This window comes from Xenopus laevis, chromosome 2S, assembly GCF_017654675.1.
Source record: "Xenopus laevis strain J_2021 chromosome 2S, Xenopus_laevis_v10.1, whole genome shotgun sequence".
Taxonomy (NCBI): Eukaryota; Metazoa; Chordata; class Amphibia; order Anura; family Pipidae; genus Xenopus; species Xenopus laevis.
Window position 1 is genome coordinate 96,724,183 of NC_054374.1, and position 23,932 is coordinate 96,748,114.

A 23,932-nucleotide genomic window follows, 5' to 3' on the forward strand; every position below is an offset into this window, starting at 1 on the left:
CTTTGTGCCCTCTATTTATGTTGTCTCAAATGTGCTAGTTACTTGAATAAAATATTGCTAAGGAAATTAGATATATTTGTTAGTAAATGTTAAGTTTTTTTCAAATCCAGAATTGCTGTGGAAGTGCGCTTTGCTGTCATTTTTGATGGTGACGCAGATGCTATAAATAATGCTTCTATGGACCTCATCAACCTCCATTATAATAAAGATGAAAATAGTGCATTTAATGAAATTGAAGACAACCCTACAGCAAGTTATACAGGTGGCAGCTTTACAAGTTACATAGTAGAAAGGCTGCATGAGCAAATGTTACTTGAAAACCGTACCCTGGACTTCACTCTTAACTCACTTCAGCTGATAAAAAGTAAGTGACATTCTTTTCACTGATTTTTTTTCTTTATACTATTTAGAATTATTCTTATTATCAGATATATTGCTAACCCAATATAGAAATGTATAAATATTTATTCTTGACTTCTACCAGTAGTCAGGACATGCAGTGTAAGCCAACAAAAAGTAAAACTGCAGTGGTGTAACTATACACTATCGGGCTCAGGTGCAGAATGTGCACATGGCCCTCCCCTGTCCCCCCCCACAGAATAGCACTGCAGTGTGTTCCTGGGATATGCACCAGCCCTGCTGCCTGCTATCAGTTTTATTGCAGTTACAACGGGTCCCAAGGGGGTGCGGACCCAGGTGCGATCACACCAGCTGCACCTCGGTAGTTATGTCACTGTAAGGGTGAAGACAAACAGAGCTACTCCAACTACTTGTCATGGCTACAAAATAGATGATAATTGGCTTTGTACATGTGTTTTAGTAATTTTCAGTATTTTCTATGGCAGGGTAATTTTTTTGGCATTTTGTAGCTCTGTGAAATCCCCGTAAAAGGACAGTGCTGCAAAGAGTCTTTACAAATCCAGCCCTTACAACATTCTCTCATACCCAGATAAACCTTTAGTCCAATTCTAAACACTTCTTAGGCTCATAGGGGCAAATTCACTAAGATGCGAAGTTGTGCCAGGCGCAACTTCGCCGCACTTCGCCAGGCGTAGTTTCGCCAGGGCTCCGCAAATTCACTAAAATCCGAAGTTGCGCACAGGGGTAGCGTAAGGTTGCGAAGTTGCGCTAGCGTTGATTCGCTATATAAAGCGAAGTTACGCTAGCGAAGGCTAATTTGCATACGGCGCGAAATTAAAATTTCAATGGAGGAACACGTATCTGCACTACAAATGCCTAGAAAACCTTCAAATCTGCAAATAAAAATTTTATTTTGCCCTACACATGTGCCCACTGTCTAGGTAAGTTGCTATGAGTCAGGAAATGTAGGGGGGAGGAAGGGGAGCCCCAAAAATTTTTCGATCTTTTTCAGCTTATCAGCCATCATGTAGAAAACACGCCAGCGTTTTTTTGGGACTTAGAAAAAAAATTGACTTTTTTTTAAACAATCCCTATCTACTCTATTGCGCTTCGGCAGGTCTGAGGTGGCGAAGGAAGTCTAGCGTAAAAGGTAGCGTTCAGTACACTGCGCAAGTTAGTGAATTTGCGTAGTTTCATTGCTAGCGAAACTTCGCCTGGCGTAAGGTTGCGAAGTAACACTAGCGAAACTACGCCAGCGTTCGTTAGTGAATTTGCGCAGTAGCGAAAATGCCAAACGCTAGCGAATTAACGCTAGCGTTCGGCGCTTCGCATCTTAGTGAATTTGCCCCATAGTATCAAGGTGCAGTATATTGTCATGGTCATGTAAGGGAGAACAATGAATAGCTTTTCCTCTGGCCATTTTTTCCTCTTTGCTATTTTTTTAACCACCTACACCAAAATGTCTTGCATGTTTTTTGGTTTGGTACCTCAAACACACAGTGGGCCCATTTTGCAATACAATGGTTGATTGTGTAAAGACATCTATTGATGTGAATGTGAATTTAAACGTTGAGGTGAATTTAAACATTTGACTTTTTGACATTGAATATATACTGTTTTATTCCTGCATGTAAACCTAACTTTAGACTATACAGGCAATTATGCTAGGTCATGTTAGACATTGGTACATATGCTAAATGGGTAAGCAGTGCTTCAAATCTATTCATTTGGCTTTTGGAGTAGTTTTTTGATAAATATGCACCTAAAATATGTCCCTACATGAATACATGAACATATATTTGAAAATTCTAACATTGCATTTGTTGTGCTAAATTATTCTGCTCCTCCCTACATGTAGATTAGCATGGTAATGCCTAATATAGTCTTTGAGCAGTTTTTTTGTACAGTAATCTATTGCACTAGACTGATCAAGTATAATTAATAAGTGGCTGACATTTCCTTCTGAACCAGTTGGTTTGATCATAGCATGTAACAAGATAAACCGCAAAATGTGATATATAAATTTACTGTATGTATATATATATATATTTATATTCAATGGACTGTCTGTTTCTCAGAATTTTTTCCACTTTTATGATCTGTTTTAGGGGATTTTTTGTTCTTCAAACTTTAAAACAAAATAACAAAATTTTCTTTTATTGTAGTTGAAAATGCTCCATTAGATAATTTTAATGAATGGACATCTATAACTGAGCAGCCAACAATTCCACTGCCGTCAACTGCAGATGTTGTAAGTTGATTAAAACATTTCTGTACAAGTTAGTTTGCAGTGATTGCTAGAAATTTAAAGAACCCTATTATCAACCCTACCAACCCTATTATCATTGCAGGTAAAGTTGTTGTACCGTGTTAGCCAGCTTCATTGTAATCAGCTTGAAAAAGGAACTAAAATATTCTGAAAGCTTGTTATGATTATCTTAGTTAGCCATTAAAGTTATCACCTTTATACCAATTTGTTAATTTTTATTTCAAAAGGGTTGCCCTGTAACAACCCTATTATCAAAACACATCCCAATTTGAGTTTGACTCCTCAAAGCAGTTGACCACATTCCGATGAACTGACACATTGATCAAAGCAGTAAAGACTTTGATAAACTAATTAAAGACTTTCTTGACTGTCAGGATAATTTTCCTAGCAGTCAAAAAAAAGTTGATCCCTCTCGATTCCCTAGTTTGATAATAAATTTGCCCTGATGCTTCACTTTTCTCTTGCATAGGGATTTACTGTCTCTTACATAGGGATTTACTGTCACCTATTTTCCGCTTCCATTAAAAAAGAAAATAAAATGAAAGCTAGACCTAATTATTCCAAATGCAGATACTTTTATGCAACCAACTAGAAGATACAGAAACTTAATCTGAAATAAAGTCTGCTAGTGAAGTATGCTTTAATTTTGTGGATAGTCTCTGAAATAGTTGTTTAGGGTTTATATGCTGAAATCAAGTTAAAGCATATGTACTTGAATATGTCCTATTTCTCTTTTATAGAACAAGGCACTACAAGCTGAATGGCTTCCAAATGCTCATTCAACATTAAGCAATATTGTGCCTGCAGCAGAAAATAATGAACAGCTGACTACAAAAAGTGAAGTTGTAGTGGAAAATGTAGTTATTGCAGACAACATTGCAAGCACAGTTGAAGACACAGACCTAATTATTGATGGGTCTCCTGGTTTTGAATACAGTTTTACAACTCCAGCTGTGTCTCCTCTTTTTCAGGAAAATGACATCATTGCATTGATAGAAACCAGATTGACTACAGTTTCTAGTTTAAATATCGAGTTAGATAGTCAAGAAGAATCTGGGGATAATGAATTGCTTCTATATGAGCAGCCTACTTTAAATATATTGTCTGACAAAGTGCCAAAAAGTACATCACCTTCTACCAAAACCTATATTTTACCAGCCATTCTGCCAACATTTGAGACTTCTTCACCAGCAGAAGAATCTAATGCAGACATTGTGACATCTGCTATAGCTGCAGAAAAGCCTTCTTTTGAATCTTCTTTTGTAAACCAAATAATGGGAACTGGAAGTACCATCCTTACTCATACTGAAAATGATGCCTTAGTGCTCTCAGTTGACACTTTCACACAAGGGAGTAAATTAGAAAAGAATGAGTTATTGATAGAATCCAATTTACCAACAACTAGTTTACAGCCTGGACTTATTATTCATTCTGATGAGGGATCAGGTTCAGGTTTTATACCTTTTGTAAAGGTAGATGAGACTGACAATATGCAATGGACTATATCAACAGTGGAACCTCACCATTCTATTAACCAAATATATACTACTAATGACATAATGGAGATTCCAGAAATACACAATGACATCAACCCCTTTAATGAACAGACTAATAGAATGGACAGTGTTTCAAAGCTGGTACCTAAAGAGTCTGAGCAATCTGTTACCTACTCTTCAACAGAAGGTCTGGTACATCTACCAGGAATGTCAGCAACAGAATCTGCTCCTGCGTTATGGACATTTGAAACTGCAGCCATTAAGCAGTCATCAGAAATGGATATATATGACTATTCATTCACTGAATCAAATAGTTTAACTGAATCAGCTATGGAATATGCAGCTGTAGATGCATCAGGTGAAGAGATGTCATGGATACCAACCAATTCTCTGCAAACACAAGAATTATCATCATTGAAAAACATGTTTTCAGAATTGGACACTGAAGTGGACACTGACAACTCCTCATCTAATGAAATACAACCATTAAACCTGCAGGTCATTAGTCTTAGCACATATTCACCAATTAGAGAATATGGATCTCTGTTTAACACAAAACCTGATAAGTATAATGCAATATTAGCAACATCACTAGATGCTGGGAATGCAGAAGTGGAGACAGACGTGACAACCAGCCCAATCTCTAATGAAATACAACCATTAAACCAGCAGGTCCATAGTCTCATTACATCTCCACCAATCAAAGGACATGATTCACACACAGAGCATGCTGTATTACCAATATCATTAGATGCTGGGAATGGAGATGCACAGACAGACGTGACAGTTAGAGCTATCTCTAATGAAATACAACCAAATCTGCAGGTGCTCAGTCTTACTACATTGCAGCCAATCAGGGAACATGAATTTCTGTTAACCACAGAACTTGCAGTATTAGAAACATCATCAGAGGCTGTCAGTGAAGAAGTGCAGTCAGATGTGACAACAAGCTCAATTTCTAATGAAATACAACCATTAAACTTGCAGTTACTTAGTCTTACTACGTCTCCACCAATCAGAGAACTTGATTCTCTGTTAAACAAAGAAAATTCAATATTAGCAACATCACTAGATGCTGGCAATAAGGAAGTAGAGACAGATGTGACAATCGGTGCAATTTCTAATGAAATGCATCCATTAAACCTGCAAGAACTTAGTCTTACTACATATCCACCAATCAGGGAACATGATTCTTTATTAACCACTAAACATGCAATATTAACAGCATCATTAGAAGATGTCAATGAAGAAGTGCACACAGATGTGACAATCAACACAATCTCTAATGAAATACAACCATTAAACCGACATGTCCTTAGTCTTACTACATCTCCACCAATCAGAGAACTTGATTCTCTGTTAAACAAAGAAAATTCAATATTAGCAACTCCATTAGATGCTAGCAATGAAGATATAGAGAAAGAAGTTACAATCAACTCCACGTTTGATGAAATACAACCATTTAACTCACAGGTTCTTAGTCTTACTTTATCACCTCCAATTAAAGAGCATGATTCTCTGTTAAACATAGGGCATGATAAAGATAATTTAGTTTTAGTTACATCATTAGATACTAGGAATGAAGAAGCTTACATAGATGTGACAGTCAGCTCCCCCTTCAATGGAATGCAGCCATTAAACCCACATAGCTTTGGTAATAGTACAACTCCACCAATCAGAGAACTGGAGTCTCCATTTAACACAGAAATCACATCTCCACCAATCAGAGAACATGACTCTCTGTTAAGCACAGAAATCAATAAAGATAATACAATATTAATCTCATTGTCAGATGCTAGGAATGAAGAACATACATTATTTACAAATGATGAGTCAAGTATTACTGATGAAATGTTGAATACAGCCCCAAACATTATTTCCAATAAGACAAGTACATTCCATGACATTGACAGTACAATAAAAGTAGATAATAGTCCCACTACTCATAGAGAAGCTGTTGACATAGATTCAGTGACAGAGTATAAACATGTTTTTAGTGATGCCTCAATGGAACCAATAGATACACAGAGTTCTGCTGTTCTTTCAGTAAAAAAAGAGGAAGAAGTAACAGTGGAAGTTCAGAATATATCCTTAGAATTAGATCACTTAAGTACAGTTTATTATCACCCTGACATGAGTCCAGAAGAAAGAAGCATGGTGGCTAAAAACATTCATTCTACAGACCTTGCTAGTGTGATTTTCTCATCTCATGAGAAGGGCGGAAATGTTTCAGCTTCTGCAAGAGCACTTGTGGTGTTTTTCAGTCTTCGTGTCACCAACATGATATTTTCAGAGGATTTGTTTAACAAAAACTCTCCTGAATATAAAGCTCTGGAACAAAGATTTTTAGAACTGGTAAGATACATTTTTTATGGTTTCTTAGGCTTAGATGGATTGGATGGTTATTGAGAAAAAAAAGATATTAGCCCTATGCAGCCTTAAAGTCTGTTAAAACTGAGGACAGTAAACATAAAACCTTGCCTATGCATCTGCATGTAGAAGGCAGAAGGTATCTTTAAAAATAAGTTTGTAGGGCAGATTTTATGAAGGTTGAGAAAAGTATGTCAGTGATTATGTATCATTATTTTCTAGAAGGTTCTCATGGGTCAAAAGATTTGTAAAAACTGTTTTTAGTTGCTTGAATTTCCCATAAACATTTCATTGGGATATTTACTCTAAAAATCTTTTCACAACGTTTCACCTTGGTTGACTATTGATATTTAAGGACATGTCTCCATACTCATGAGATTGGCCTCTTGACAGTATATCCAAAGGCCATGGATGAATAAATCATGAGAAGATTATAAAGGAAATTTTTTATATTATTTTGAGTAATCTATGTTTTCTGTCTGGAAGTTGTCAGCTTTTATTGACCTGCTGTATGTATGGTCACTTTACATATCTGCTAAAGCTTTAGATAGTGATTTTGTTGATGATGAATAAAAGAAGGAGTAAAAGAAAGAGTTGGATAGTTGCTATTATGTAAGTTTTAAACGACAGAATGTTTGTGCATTGAACCAATGCTGTATTACTGTATGCGAGTGGAGTGACTGATGGTGTCTTAAAGGAACAGTTCAGTGTCAAAATAAAAACTGGGTAAATAAATAGGCTGTGCAAAATAAAAAATGTTTCTAATATAGTTAGTTAGCCAAAAATGTAATATATAAAGGCTAGAGTGAACAGATGTCTAATAAAACAGCCAGAATCCAACGTCCTGCTTTTCAGCTCTATAACTCTGAGTTAGTCAGCGACTTGAAGGGGGGCCACATGGTACATAGTGAGTTTGCAATTGATTCTCAGCATTCAGCTCAGACTCAAAAGCAACAGAAATGACCCATGTGGCCCCCCCTCAAGTCTCTGATTGGTTACTGCCTGGTAACCAGGATAACCAGTCAGTGTAAACCAAGAGAGCTGAAAAGCAGGAAATAGTGTTCTGACTGACATGTTACACATCCAGTCACTCCAGCCTTTATACATTACATTTTTGGCTAACTAACTATATTAGAAACATTTTTTATTTTGCACAGCCTATCTATTTACCCAGTTTTTATTTTTATACTGAACAATTCCTTTAAAAGTTATTCAGTACAGCTCCCTTGTATTGTGCACCTAGATATATTATTATGAACTGAAATGAACCACTGAAGTTTTTAATGCACTTTTTAAATGTTATCAAAAGTTATTAACAGCTGAAATGATGTTGTACTTGTGATGTTAAACTGATGAAATGATATGCATTCTGTGTATGAATGTACAATCATAAATATTTTGTTATAACAAAATCACATTTTTGACCAGACGCCCTGCTCTGCATTTCTGTTCTCCTCTTCTGCAGCAGGTAACATGTACAGTATGTACAGATCTGCAATATCTAAATATCTATTTTTTTTTTCAGCTGGTTCCATATCTCCAGTCCAATCTAACTGGCTTTCAAAACCTTGAAATTTTGAATTTCCGTAACGGCAGCATCATTGTAAATAGCAGAATGAAGTTTGCAAAACCTGTTCCTCGAAATGTCAGCAATGCCGTGTATATCATTCTTGAGGACTTCTGTAACACTGCATATCAAACTATGAACTTGGCCATTGACAAATACTCACTGGATGTTGAATCAGGTACTTGAAGGAGCAGGAAAGCTACTAAGGACATTTAACAATAGATTACCCACAAGCTAGAATGCTATAGAACGTCTTATCTAAGTTGCATGCATTGTGGACAGTTGCTTTGTAGCAGGTTGCAACAGAAATATGCCTCTAAGGGTGGGATTTTTATAATGTTTTTATAATAGCAATGTACAGTGGCTCCCTAAAGAAATGGTGGTCTTCACAGCAAAGTAAATACATAATAAAAATTAAAGCAAACCAGAATCCACACAGCAAGGACATTCTGTGTATTTAATTAACAGAGTTGTGTGACAGAAATTTTTTAACATCCTTGTCTGGGTAAGGATAAAAGTAGTAGTAGCTGGATTTTCAGGTCAGTAAAGGATAAAAAACATGCATAGCACACAAGGGGAATCCTAGGATTAGCAATCCAAAGATAGCCATCAAGAGACAGAAGGCATAAAACAGGATTAATTGAAGATAGAAAGAAGATTACTTGAGGTGATGGTCCAAGACCTGAAAAGGGCAGACCAGCAGCTTGAAGAAATTGGGGTGTTGCTCTTCATACATTCTGAGGGGCAATGTCCAAGCAATAAATATATAACCAGTATTCTGTGTTCCCTTTTCCCACTGTTTAAAGGTTGTCTAATAAACCACACTCAAGCCACATTATTACCTTTAATATAAGAATTTTCTCACCTATTGCTATAAAATTCCCAGTATTTATCAGCCACAAAAATCCCAATCTATGTTTGCATGGACATGGCAGTATTAGCAGCTACTAGGAACCATGAGGGGTTTCTCATGGTTCATCTCAAGCAACAGTTAACATACATACATTTATAGAATTCTTAAAAATATGTATATTTCTCCAGATAAACTAAATAACTGTTCACAGCCTTTCCCCTTAACTAAAGCTTATTTAATCATTTTAGAACAAATTGGGTGATCATTGCTCCTTGTGTAGTTCCAAGATGGTTGCCTAGGACATTATATTGTGTCAGCCAATGACCTGGTGTCGGTACAGTGACTAGCAAACAGTTACTAGCAAATGGTCCAAATGATCAGTGGAATTTGTGTGTAGCCAGACGACATAAAATGCAGATGTTGAGCCTAATGAAGCAGTATGATGAGGAATCAAAGCACGCATGTCCAACTTTAGAAGTTCCATTCCAGTTATTGATATACTGTAGTTTTATATCTTGGCATCTCAGTAATATCTTTCTCATAAACTAGTGTCCAGTTTGAGCTTCACTTGTGGTGAATGTAACTACCTTCTAATATAACCACTCTTTGCTAACTGGAGATGCATACTAGCACAAGGCAATAAATATTTGAAGGGCACTTTTTAATGTTAATTTTCACTTTTTGTGTTATTAAAATATTCTTTATGTCATTAATAACATTTTTCTTTTTTAGGGTATATAGCTGACCCATGTAAATTCCAAGCATGCAATGAGTATTCAGAGTGCCTCATAAACAAGTGGAGCGGGGAAGGAGAATGTGTTTGTAATCCAGGATATGTTAGTGTGGATGGCATGCCTTGTCAGAGTCTGTGTGATCTAGAAATAGAGTTTTGCCAGAATGATGGTAAATGTGATATTATTCCTGGACAAGGTGCTATTTGCAGGTAAGTGGTTGATGCTTTATTTCCAAGTATGTTTTTTCTTCTGAATGTGTGAATTCTGATGAACTCTTTCATTTGCTTTGACTTGTCAAACTGGTAAAACTCCTTTGAATGTATTCTAACATATCACACATAAACAGAAAAAACGATGCTTAGATTACTGTAGCTGATCAACACTATCCAATCTGCCTAAAAAGGGAACACAAAATCACCAACAAAATCTCTGTAAATCAAATTCATTCGATTTATATTCTACATTATGTTTATTAATCTTGTGTGAGTTGTCACTTGCAATTAATGTGTTTCTGTGATAGGGTGCTCTGTAATCTGTTGCTATATTAACGTCTTGCATTGTGCTGTGTATTGCAGTGATGTACATTTTAAGACACTCTATATAAGACAAGGCTATAACTGCAATTTCATGAATACACATAAGGAATAGGTAGGGAATTAAGTGTAAATACTAAAAGCAGTGTCAGACTGGAGGTCCAGAGACTCACTGGGGCATCAGCCACTGGGCTCCCTTACCCCCCTCTGGGCCCCCTACCTCCTTGGCAACCTGCTAGAGGCCCCCTGCCCCAGCCACCACCCCGCTAGAGGCCCCCACTCTTACCTGTGCGGTAGCTGCTGCCGTAATAGGGCCTGGGGTTCGTGATCAGGGGGTCTGGGTCGGGTTTTTACCCGGTATCCTGCCGGCTCAGTCCGGCCCTGCCTAAAGGAGAACAACAGCTCAAAAAAGATTTAGACTACAAATGCTACATATGAATGGTAATTTATGAATGTAGTGCAGTGGGCAATTTTTGTGCACAAACCGCCATGTTTTTTTCTTACAATTTCAACTTCATGGGGGCTTTCTCACAATTTCAACTTCATAGGGGTTTTTTTCTCACAATTTGAACTTAATTTATGCTACTATTATTGCACTCCTGATAGGTTAAAAAAGACGCAATTGTAGGCTTGTTTTTTTTTCATGAATAGACCACAAGTTACTGTCAGAAAGAGTGGAGATAGAGTCATTTGCAAGAAAATGACATTAGCATGTGATTTTGTTGCAAATGAAGAAGAAGAAGAAGAGGAAAGAAGAAAGAGTTATCTACTTTTTCTTTGCTATTTTCTTAGCTGAGCAACATCTCCTGAAATTTCCCAACTATTCCTCCTGAATCTCCCAACTATTAGGTCAGTCAGTAGAACTGACCAGAATAGGGAGATATTGTTTCAATTTCATTATATTACCATTGTCTAGAAGACTAGAAAAAAAATTGCTAAATTGCAAAAGGGTTCAGCAGAGCAATTTAATATTAAATAGTTTTTTGGTATGAATCTTTTATGTCCTTAAGATGCTTACATGTTACAAATTTGTCAAAATTGGCGCCGGAATCAAAGTTGACGCCGGCGCCCATTAAAGTCAATGGGCGTCCATTAATCGTCGTGACGGCTAATTAGTTGTATTAGTTGGTGAATAAATGTGGAAATTCGTCGCAAATTCGTGCCTGGCGAATAAATTCGCCCAACACTACTATGGAGTGTTTCATTAAGGTAAGGATCCACATAAAATTGTTTTACTATCAGCATAGCTATGGCTTCTGTAATGTAATAGAGTTTGTGTTCCCTTTTCAGGTTGTGGACTGGTTAGCCTGTAAATTTATAAGGAATTCATGGGTAGAAAACTTGCCCAGAAATAAAAAGTTTGGCTAGTATTTTTTCTCACTCGCTATGTAAGTTGATGTTTTACCACATCAGAAGTTTCAGCCCTTTGCACGGGATTGCTTGTACAAAACAATAATCAGGGCAGTAGAACACCTTTGACTCTTACTTTCATCATAGAATCACAAGCATTGCTCTATTTTTGCTCCTTACCTAAATTAAATTACAATTCTTCATTATAATAACTTGCATCTTCTCACAATTAATTTTATTTTGCAGGTGTAGAGTGGGAGAAAACTGGTGGTACAGAGGAGAACATTGTGAAGAATATGTTTCAGAGCCTTTAGTGGTTGGAATAGCCATTGCATCAGTAGCTGGCTTTCTCCTTGTAGCTTCTGCTGTCATTTTCTTCTTGGCAAGGACGCTTAGAGTTCAGAACTCAAAGGGTGATCAAGAAGAATCGTTTGGGTGAGTTCTCTTCAGTAAAATGTCACTGGTGTAGAATTGATAAGAACCTGGCTAAATCTGTCCATAAAGTAAGTTGTTTATTGCATATTCTATTGTATTAAATAATTATTCCAGTTGCAGCCAACCCATGTCCTCCCGATATTTATGAACTACAGCACCCAGTATCCCTATCAAGTCTTTAGTAGCTATACTGTTGTCAACACTATTAATGTATTAGCTTTGTTTAGCAGAATATTTGAAATATATTTCAAAATCTTCATTTATACAATACATATGTTCAACTGCAGGAGACCAAATGACAGCATTTCATCTATTGAACGTCCTGTGAAATATAATCCAATGTACGAGAGTGACATTACTGGTTACAGTCACTACTGTAAGAGATATCCCCATTACTCATCAACCACATCCACCAGTCCTGAGACCTCTGCAGACTTCAGCAGTGAAGAGATTCGGCACATCTATGAACACAGCGAGCTTTCGAAAGAGGTAAAAATTGCCATATACCTTTCCCCCTAAGGCACATTTATTAGTTTACACAAACCTGAACTGAATATAAAAATGTAATGGAAATGGTACAAGATGACATATGTTGTAGATAGTGAAATAATTTGTTACTAAAGTGAATTAATTCATAAAAAATATGTATGAATGACTTGTTATAGTGTGACTGCAAAATATTAATAATGATTTTTTTGACACAAAATAAAAAATCTGTTGACACAAAAATGATTTTGTAATTACAAAATTAATTCTGTAGCTAGAAAGATAGTTTGTGATAAATTACATTTTGTTAGCATGACATAATGTATAACTACAAAAAAGTTGTTGTGAAAAATTAATATTTGTTAATATATATATACTATTTTCCAAAATGTCTGCTTACAAAAGGTTTTCTCTTTGTTAATTGTGCCCCTTATAATAAGTATATGATTCTGTGCAGTACCACATAGCAGACATACTTCATCTTTCTTTTACACCATCTTACTGGCTTTGATCAAACACAGCATGTTAATAATGTGATGCAGACAAGCTTATTAAACAGAAAGAAAATAGCTTACAGCTGACACAAACCCTGGACTATGTAATAACTGATCAATTCATGGAAATTTCAACAGAACCCAGTTATTGTTATTTTTTTATTCTCGTTTATTTCAGGAAATCCAGGATCGAATAAGAATAATTGAGCTTTATGCAAAAGACAAACAATTTGCAGAATTTGTGAGGCAACACCAGATGTAAGTTAACTGTTGCAAATGTCATACATACAGACTGTAAGGGGGATTTGCAAAAGTGGGGGAAGTACTTTTTTAGTGTGAAAGTCGTGTTAAAACTGGGGTACATTCTCCATATTCACAAAAAAAAGAAAGTCAGTTTACAGACACTCTTGTTAATTTGCTGTTAAAAACTACAAAAATGGAAAAGAAAATGACATTTTAAAGGGGTTGCTCACCGTCCAACACTTTTTTCCAGTTCAGTTGTTTTCAGATAGTTCACTGAACTATCCAAGACCTTTTCCAAGTTACTTTCCATTTGTGACCTAATATTAAAATGTAAAGTTTCATTTTTCACTTTCTTATGTCTTTCTAAAGCAGCTCGGGGGGGGGGGGTCGCTGACTCTGTAAATGTTCTAAATTGATTTATTAATAGATACATTTCTTATCTTTGTCCCTGCTGAGCAAAATCCCTGAACTTTATTAAAGGCAGCTGTTAGAATTGATACAATACTTGCTAATATTCCACAGATACTGTTGAGAAAAGTATCAATTAATTGTATCAACTAAATGTAGCAAATTGTAGTCATTTCTCCACCTGGATAACAGAACCAACAGACTGAAACACCAGAGACTGGAACATTCAACTTTAAGCTTTAACTTTGGAAAATTGGTTAAAAACAAAACATGGAAGGCTATTGAAAAACGTCTTTCTGTGTTTTAAAACTGCACAATGGACTGGAAAAAAAGTGTTAGGAAGGACCATTTAACAACATTTCCCTCCAACATTGTTGAAATGGAGTAAAAGCTCAGTGTAAGTTTTCCCACTGTCCTCAGCTCTTCATTGCTTCCTTCTCCATTCACCCCTATTTCATTGGCAGTATAGGGGATTATTAGCAGACAGCTCCCAGTCCACCGACCTTTTCATGTCCCTGACACTTGCTCCAAATTATATGTGCCCCCATAACGTCCAGAACTACAGAGTAGTGTTGATCTTGAGCTACTTCATATTTTTCTAGTTGAGATCCACGATGGGAATGGAAGTTACATGGCCTAAGATAAATACTCTTTATCACCTAAAATTTCAGTTAACTGCTCATATCTCAATTGATGAATGCAGCAACACATGAATTATATCCATGTTGTTTCCGTATATACTCGAGTATAAGCCGAGTTTTTCAGCACTCAAAATGTGCTGAAAAAGTCTACCTCGGTTTTTACTTGAGTCAGCGATAAAAAAACCCCACCTCTGGTAGATGAAATAGATGTATTAAAAAGACCCCCCTCATCCGTGCAACACACACGTACATACCGTACATACACAGACAGTCTACAATGCCGGACTGCCAGCTACCGGCGCTGCGGTCAATACACTTTAACCCAGAGCAGATAACCCCCAGGAAACCGAGCAAATAAAACCGCGTCCTGCTTCTAAGAAACTAGCCACTACCTCTCACCTCGGTGACCGGATGCGACCGTTTGAATTACACCGGATCTTGAGCTGGATTTCTGTGTGCGCCGCTGAGCTTGTGCAAGCACATACACGTGCATGGACCGGTGTGCACGCCTTAACCTCCTTCGCAACCGCACTGCCGCTAAAAATCGCGTCGCTTTGTAAATATGTCCAGAAACTACCCGACCCCCACCTTTACCAACCCACTGGCTCCTGTGTCCCCCGCGCCCTGGGCCTATGAATGGAGCGCTGCAGGGATCAAACCCAGGTAAGAGAGGGCACGCTGCAAAGTCCTACGACTGGGGCCTTTTCTTTCCAAACAAGCTCACAGTATAGGGAGCGGATTAAAGGAATGTGGCAGTAGAAACAACCACCACAGGCCATGGATCCTCCCTCACTTGCAGGCCCGAGCAACCTTCCAGGCTTTCCCTGTCATCCGACCCGGACGTGTGCGACCCTCCCCAGCACTTGCTGTACCTGCTCCCCTGTGTTGTGCATTTGCAGCTGGAAGTTTACAGGTTAGACACCCTGGCTCTGCATTAACATATGTTATCAGAGTTTGACATAGACCAGTGCATGCTTTCTGCCTCCTCTGTGCCTTGCCATTATTGTGTGGGGAGTGTGTGTGTATATAGTATATGTGTGTGTCTGTGTATGATGGCGTGGGCAGAAAAAATGTCTGTAATATAAATCCACAGGGGGGGACAAATTTTCAGTGATTTAGCTGTAGTGATTGCAGCATAAAGGGTTATAAATGGAAACTTTTTGTTAATAAAAGGAATGAAGTGTAGTTGGATTTTGCCAAAAATTACCGTCTATACCTGCTTGTCTAATGGTCTTAGTTGTGTCTAGGCTTATACTCGAGTCAATACGTTTTCCCAGTTTTCGTAAGTAAAATGAGGTACCTCGGCTTATACTCGGGTCAGCTTATACTCGAGTATATACAGTATGTTCTCCCATATTATCCTTTAATATGCAGGGGAGGCAGGGGATCTCTTCTCTGAAGGCACACTCATATTTTTTAAAATGTTGTGCAAAAGACAAAATCTGGAAACTGTCTTTTTAAAAGACAAATTCACAGAAGTGGAGATAATAGTTTGTGACTATGGCGTAAAATCCGACAAATCTATCTCCACTGTTATTTTGTCTTAATATCACAAATTCCCTTAAGTGTTGTTTGATTATGTACAGAACAGAACAAATAATGCAGAACAAATAAACCCAAAGTAACACGCTTACAATATGCTGATGAACAAATGAGTCTGAAAAACACATTCAATATGGACTATAGTATTGGTTAAAATGAAGGTAACAGCATCAGATGAAGCAGCGATAAAGCTATTGCTTCTCTTAAACTTTAATAAGCTTTCATGCAGTGCCATCTAGTGGCTACAGTGGATATAAATAATTTATATATATCCATTTGATGTACATGTCTATAACTTCAGTAATAAGTATACACAGTTCTGGAAAGTTTTACAGTACAATAAAAGAGCATCTGCAACCACTACAAAAATAAGTGCCATGTGCTAAGAAACACAGGAGGAAAACAGAGTCTCCAACCCATTTATAAAGAGATCAGGGTTACATTGGCCCACTATGGTACCAGGAATAATCCCAACTGGCCCTAGTAGGCTCTAACACCAATGGTCCATTGTGTGATGTTGGCAGGGCTATGTGCATCAGAAAGGGGTTGCTGAGGGGTGTGCCAGATGTTTTTGTGAAAGAGGTGAGTAGGAAGTTTAACCAACAGAGAGACTGGTGGGGGTATATATGTCAAACAGGGTTTGTTGAAGGGGAGGGACAAAGATTAGGGTTGCCATATCACCCCTGCCAATATCATGCAATGTACCCTGGGTGTTAGAGCCTACTAGGATCAGTTGAGATTCCTCCTGGTACCACAATGGGCTATACAAGACTTGATTTGTGTGCAGTCATGCATCAAATTTGCTCATTGCTAATGTGTATTCAGTAAGTGCCAGTGATATGGCTACCCTGGGACAAATGTCATCACAAAGGGGATGGGTGGTTGATGTTATCACTGGAGGCAGCACACAGTGGTGGTGGAGAGCCTTAAGGTAAGGTCCTCCTGTGGATCCAAGAAGTGGTGTAATTCTCTCCTACCTGTAAGTGTGGAGGGAGGATGCAGGTGGGCGGAAGACAAGAAGGTGGGGCAGAGGGGGCAGGAATCACTGGTGTGCCATGTCCACTTTGTCCACTTTGCCCTTGGACACTTTACCCTCCTCTGTTCCACCCAGACCACTTCCTGGCCTGCCTGTCTCTGAGGATTTTGGGTGCCATTTTCTTGGTTTTTATAGGCAGAGGGGAAGAACAATTATGGTACAAATGGCTTATAGCAAGTGGTTGAGCTAATGCTGCAGGTGACAAGTGAGGGGGTGGATAAGATCTGTGTACAAATACGTGTTTTGATCACCATTCTTTTCTGCTTGAGCTCTGTTCAATTGTCCTAAATGTCTTTAGAGCAAAAAAATGAACCATGATTAGTTGTGCTTAATGAAAATCCTGCAGCTGGGGAGATTAAAAAAAGGAGAGGGATGTTATTATTATATGTAGCTTTTTATTTCTGTTATTAAGACACAATGACACAGACACATGCTATCTCTCTTGAAAAACAATATAAAAATATAAAAAGTGAAACAGTGGTATAATTAAAGTTTCTTGGGCTCAAGGTCAAATCCAGGGGCGTAACTACAGAGGAAGCAGACCCTGCGTCTGCAGGGGGGCCCAGGAGGTACAGGGGGCCCCATGAGGCTCTCATTGATGAGCAATTTGAACATATATTGGTAAAACAGGACAAACACTGGATATGTTGGGGGCCCTAAAATTAATTTGCTGTGGGGCCCAGCAACATCTAGTTACGCCACTGGTCAAATCTGCATGGGACCCCTTCCCTAAATGCCTCTGTGAGCCTGCGGACCTTGCTGGGCTTCAGTGGGTTCTAGCCAAAGTAATGCAGGTCTCTCGCAGGGCCCCAAGACACGGAATGGCCCCAGTGCAGTTCCACTCCTTACTTCACTAGTATTTCCAACATTGAAATCAAAGGTTTATTCACTCAGTCTCTTGGCCCAGTACTAGGGCCGTTTATTCAAAATATCCTTTTCACCTTTCCCTCTTTTCAAACAAACGCTGCAGTGCTGCTTTTCCCACAATTCCTGATTGTATAAATAGCTGGAACATCGTTATCACTCTGACCTATTCTTCCTCCCACCACCAATACCCCTACCGTCTAACTGCAGTTAAACGCCATACAAAATAACTTTCTTTTCACTCCTAGTCACAAGCATAATTATCCGCTTCTGTTCCAACAATATTTGCTTTGCATTCTTTCTTTTCTCAAACAGTTCACTAGCAAAAGACATAACAATATTTGTGCGCAGAGCCATCTTTACCTTCTACAGATAACATACAGGACAAGGTTTTGCCAGTATATTAGAGAATCTGGGCAGCTTTCTTTATTATGTAAACATGTATCTTGCGAAATGAAGCTACAATTTCAAGCTAAAATTGTGTGTGTGTGCAAGTTGTGGTTAACCTTGTGGTTCTAGCAAAACTCCTATTTGGAATCTGTTTTTCATTATCAATCTGCAGCAGAAAAGCTTTTCATACTTAAGTTTTTCAGGTTTGAGGGCAACAGATTTTTGTGGCTCAGAACATTTAAGTTGCACACTATGAGCAGTGTTTAGCTGGTTTGGATGATATTTAACTAGTCAGCCATATTGCATTCTGTGACACTAACAAAATTGACCTTGAAGATGGTAATATGTACATTTCTATTACCAAACCTGTTATCCAGAGTGCTGAGGACCTGGGGGTTTCCCGATAATGGATATTTCAGTAATTTGGAACTTCATACCTTAAACCTGCTAAAAAAAAACATTTACATATTACATAAACCCAAAAGGATTGTTTTTCTCTCCGTAAGGATTAATTATATCTTAGCTGTGATCAAGCACACGGTACTTTTTTATTGCAGAGAAAAAGCAAATAATAAAAAAACAAACAAAAAAAAAAACAATTATTTGATTTAATTTGAGTCTGTGGGAGATTACCTTTCTGTAATTTGGAGCTTTCTGGATAATGGGTTTCCAGATAAAGGATCCTATACTTGTATAGCCTGCAGAGTAACTATAGAGAAATAATGCTATAGCAGGCTCAACGTTTGCTTCACGTCTCATAATTCATAACAACCAAAAACATTGGCTGCTGTTCTCAGGGTGGACTAGGCCAACAGGACACCGGGAAAAAACCCGGTGGGCCCCGGCCCTCAAGGGCCCCTTTCTGCAAAGACCTGCTATCCCGGCTGCCTCATAAAGACCTGTGCTACGGCGTGGTGGCGTTCTCGCATGTGCCTGTGTTTTATTCATGTGCGCCCCAGAACCGGCAGTTTGAAGGTCAGGAGGAGCCCTTCATTTTGCAGCCCAGATGAGCCCCCAAGGCTCCAGTCCGACCCTGGCTGTTCTTTTATAACATTGAGGTTTTTTTTTTACATGTAACCCCAGTGCTATCATCAGAAATATGTTATGTATAAAGGTAAACGGAAAAATTCTCTGTGCATTCAGTTTCTGCTGTTCCTCTGATGCACATTCCTATTGATTGGATTGGGTTACACTTCCTGCTGATCAGTTACTTGGGTTACTAGAGCTATAGAAACATTTGCCCATGGTATTACATTACACAGGATGGGGATGTAGGACTATGTCTGCCATATTGAAGACAGAGTTTTTCTTTTTGCTTATGTTGAAAATGCTTTTGCTTTTAGTTTCTGTTGGTTGTCTGATTTACATTCCTATTGATCAGTTTGTTTTTATTAAAGTGAATATATTTTAGAACCTTGAAAATATAAAACTACAGGCATGATTTACTTCTGGAATATGAAAACGTATGTAAGGCCAATAGATATGAGATTTTTTGAGATTAGTACAATTCCTGTATATATATATATATATATATATATATATATATATATATATATATATATATATATATATATATATATATATATATATATATATATATATATATATATATAAATATAAATGGTCTTGACAAAGGTCTTAGATGGAGACCCGAAACGTTCAGCCAATTTTTAAAATGTTCTAATAAAAGGTTTTATTTTTAACAAAAATTTTTTTGTCTGAAGGCTCCTGATGTGCACTCACGCACCCAAGAACTATATATATATATTATTAGTGTGATTTTGTAAATGGCAGCTACATCCTGCCACCAGGTCTTTCTAGCAGAGATAGCCAGGTTTGGAGCTACCTAGATGAGCAGTTCTTGGCTCCACTGAGGAGTATTAGACGAGATAAGATTCCCACATGCATTGTTGTCTAGTCAGGGAACCAGTGACTGGTTACATGGATTAGATTCCTAGAGGCGCTGCTTCCATGAGGTGAGTTGAGAAACTCGTTTCAGGCAGCAGCAGCCTGCAGGTTAATAGGGGCAGCAAAGAGCATCTCCTAGTAACTTAAAGAGCCAAATTCCAATTTATAAATCAGAATTTCAGCAATTGCACTCAATGCTGAATACACCCTTGATCCACTCACTCGGAAAGGTGGCAAGGGGGTGGCAAAACACCCAGAAACGTCCTTGTAGATTCAAACCTGGCTTCCACATAAGAGGTGTCCCCAGAGGAAGAAGAGAAGCTCTGAGTGGACTGTTTGACACCCTTTCTCAAACTCTAATGGAGGGATTGCTCTGCTAATGGTCTTTATTGTGAATATCTACTGACTAATCAATGACTGTGTCTGTATTGTTACCATATTCTCCTTTGAGGATTTGTTCTAAATAAATTAGTTTTGGCTAATGTTCCAAGAACCACTGGTGCCCTTTCTTTAAAAGATATGCTACTTACAATTGTAGTGTACCCTACCTCCACACTGCTAATTGAGTAATGGTACCACTCAGTTTACTGTAGCTTTAGATGTTTATTACTTCTAATGGATAAATTGTTTTTGCCTACACAGGTCTGTGGACAATGTCAGACAAGCAAACCCTACAAGTTAATATTTCAAATAATTCCAACAGCAAAAAGGTAATCAATTTTCTTACAAACTCAGCAAATTAAATGTATTTTTAGTAACGTGGTTTCCATGTTTGGCTGTGCATAGCAGAGGTCTACATTGTAATAATACAACAGGCATTATGTGCTATACTTGTACACAAGAGAAGCATTTGTGTGTAGTATATGTGGATGACAGCAACATTTTGAATTGATGATGTATGTTTATATACAGTATACATTTAGAACTGGAGGTTTATCAAAAGCAATTATCTGGATATTTATCCAGCAAGGGAACTTAGAGGTCAGGGGTATGATGGTCATGTCATTTTATCAACTATTAGCACAAGCTGTTGGTGCCAAGATGTAAGTTTATAACAGTTACTGCCAACAACTGGCAGGCTTTACCTAAAATGTCCAACAGATAGTTCTTGTGAACCCAGATATAGGCTGGCATACTTCACTCCTTCATGATATTGTTCCTCCAGGTTGCACAAATTCAGTGGGGCTGATACTTCTATAAGAAGCCAAGGGGCATTAATGGGTGGAATGTTGGTATCTAGGCCTCTATTCATTAATGAAATATAGTTCCTCTTCCTTAGGATGTTTTCAAATCCCAATAATATGGATTAATTTCACAATCATTATCCCAGATGCTTACCCTTCCTATATCTCCCAAAACACACACATTCCTCCTGCAATATACTCCCTAACTTATCTATTATATTTCCAAACTCCTCCTCTCCTAAAAAGGATACCATTATATCCCTTTGTCTAACAACTTTCTGGGCCACTTTGGGTACTTTTATTATTGTAGTGTTTAGTAACAGCTCTTTCAGGACATGTTTATTATGCCTTGTTTACGTTTATTGCTAGGCAGCACATCTACAGCAGTCCAGAGAGTATTCTAGAGTATCCTAGGATTCAATGGTTAGGACACTTTCCATGTGGAGCCTGCTAGGCAGTTCTGCAGCCTGTTGAATAAATCCTACAACCAAAGCCAAAGTGTGTGTGTGGGTCAAGATTCTACAATTATCATTATTAGCATGTATTTAAAAAGCTCCAACAGATTTTGCAGCGCTGTACAATAAATGGGTGTATACAATGAACTTACAGATTTAGATACAAAAAGAACAATTAATATCTGATATCAGAATAGGACCCTGCCCAAAAAAGCTTACAATCAAAAAGCTGTTTATCTTTACGAATATATTTTATGGTGTGCAACATGTACTATATGTCAATTCTTTACAGAAAATACTTGTTTTGTATAATTTGGATCCTTATTTTTGCACCATAACACATGTTATGGGCCTACCCTTTTCCATGGTTTTTATAAATAACTTTCCACGGCTAGGATTGATTTCTGCAAGCAGAACATTTTTAGGCAGAAAGAGTTATTTTCTTTTATTCCTCATTGTTTATTGTATATTGTGGAGATTGTCCTTGTCCTTATATGCTTTATTAGGTCTCTATAGGTCTGTTTTGGCAATGGCATGAACCACTTTTTCAGAGCATGATTTCCTTATGCCTGTATATTTTAAAAAACTGACTTTGATCAGTGATAAAACATCATTCTATTTTAATGGATCATATGGTATAACTGCCAGTGAAAGCAAAGCACACCTTATAACTCACTTAATCCAGTTGTATGGGTTAAAGGTCCCTTCAAAGAAAATAACATGAAAAAAGAAAATGATAGGTTACGCATTATCGAAAGTATTCCTTGATTGGGTAGATCCATTTAAAACATACTACTCTACATAAACCTAAAGTACCAAAGTATCTGGGAAATAATAAGAAACATTTATATTATTTCTCTTCAAACAGGACATAATCACTGACTGTTTACTTCACACTCATATGGTTACATTATTAACCAGATCATAATCATAATAATCAACTGGTCTTTTACTGTCATTTTAGGAGGTTTTCAAGATGGAAGATGAAAGGATCCCAACCCATCACTCTTGCCATTACAGTAGAGTAGAGACTGTGTTAAAGTGAAGTGCATGTGTGCAATGTGTATATTAGTATGGCTGTATTGAAGTGTAAAAAGTGATATGCCGATGAATGCTGGCTTACACAAACAGGAAAAACACAGCTTTATAAAGTAATGTTTCATGTTTGACAGATGTATGTTATAGCAATATTATTGCAATTTAATGTAGTATATTATTCTATTTTTTTTTACAAAGATATTAGGCTTTCTGGACTTTTTTTTGTAAAACATATGCAGCTGTATATAAAAATTGATAAAACATTGTTTTGTTGCTGTCATAACTGGGATATGGCCAAAGAGAGCATTTCATCAAGCATGGAAGAAAGTGTAATGTTGCAACTTTATTGTTGTTGTGCAAGAAAATGTAAGTAGAAGGTTTATGATATCTAAGCATAATGCTCTTAAAGTTGCAGGTACAATGTTTAATGCCAGAGAAATTATACCCATAACCTGCAGGTTTAGAGCAGAGTGTTGACATTACTGGGGTAATTGGGTACTTATAGGGGATGCTGGTGTGGGTCAAAAAAACCTTTAATCTTATCCCACATTGCAGCCCTGCATCTATGTATTGTATTAGAGCTGTCATATAGGGAACTGTATGTTGTCTTTTCCTGCATGCTAGGCTTGGGGACAGCTACTGGCAATAAATATCACACTTTGGTACCCTTTGTCCCAGTAATGCACCCAGTACATGACTGGTAGCCCAGAGTGAAGTGGGCTGTGATGTATGAAAGGGCTACTCCAAGATATAAATTCAGTACAGATAAACATTACAAGTGAATAATATGTCATAACATAAAATCCATGGGTTCATGGATGGGTCTAGAGAAGAATCAGGTGGTACTTCATAAATGTGCAGCCTCAGATTTAACAAGATGATAATGATAGAAATGTGATTAAACTAATCAGGGATGGTGCAGACCCATTCACACTTCAATGTGTTATTTGCTAACAGGAATTTCCAGCCTTCCCCATCAATCTAATCTTGCATTTCTTTGGTTCCTCTTCACTTCCTGTTTTTCTAATCATTTGGTTGTTTGAACCTAATGAATGGAACAATTGAAAGGTGGTTATGCAAGTGTATCTTTCTGTTTGTCTGCAGGTGGACAGGCGCTATAAGATACAAGTTGGCCCATTTATTACCTTTAGGGCTCTTACACATGAGCGTTTTTACCTGCGCTCCCCTGCTTTCCGTTTTTCGGCGTTCAGCCGCAGGGGAGCGCAGGAATAGACGCATTTCATTATTTCAAATGGGGCTGTACTCACACAGGCGC

At 37.7% G+C, this 23,932-nt stretch overlaps 1 protein-coding gene across 1 annotated transcript in view; it reads left to right on the forward strand.

Annotated features, from left to right (window-relative positions):
- The window catches only part of impg2.S (interphotoreceptor matrix proteoglycan 2 S homeolog), a 46,999-nt gene extending 24,080 nt beyond the window's left edge, over positions 1–22,919 (forward strand). Inside the window, exons 12-21 of the mRNA XM_041584146.1 lie at positions 111–364; positions 2,526–2,611; positions 3,370–6,480; positions 8,021–8,240; positions 9,648–9,858; positions 11,779–11,967; positions 12,255–12,456; positions 13,126–13,205; positions 20,622–20,689; positions 22,583–22,919. Coding sequence (XP_041440080.1) covers positions 111–364; positions 2,526–2,611; positions 3,370–6,480; positions 8,021–8,240; positions 9,648–9,858; positions 11,779–11,967; positions 12,255–12,456; positions 13,126–13,205; positions 20,622–20,661 — 4,393 coding nt within the window. The 3' untranslated portion in view covers positions 20,662–20,689; positions 22,583–22,919. The remainder of the gene's footprint in view (positions 1–110; positions 365–2,525; positions 2,612–3,369; positions 6,481–8,020; positions 8,241–9,647; positions 9,859–11,778; positions 11,968–12,254; positions 12,457–13,125; positions 13,206–20,621; positions 20,690–22,582) is intronic.
- The last annotated feature ends 1,013 nt before the right edge of the window (positions 22,920–23,932 follow it).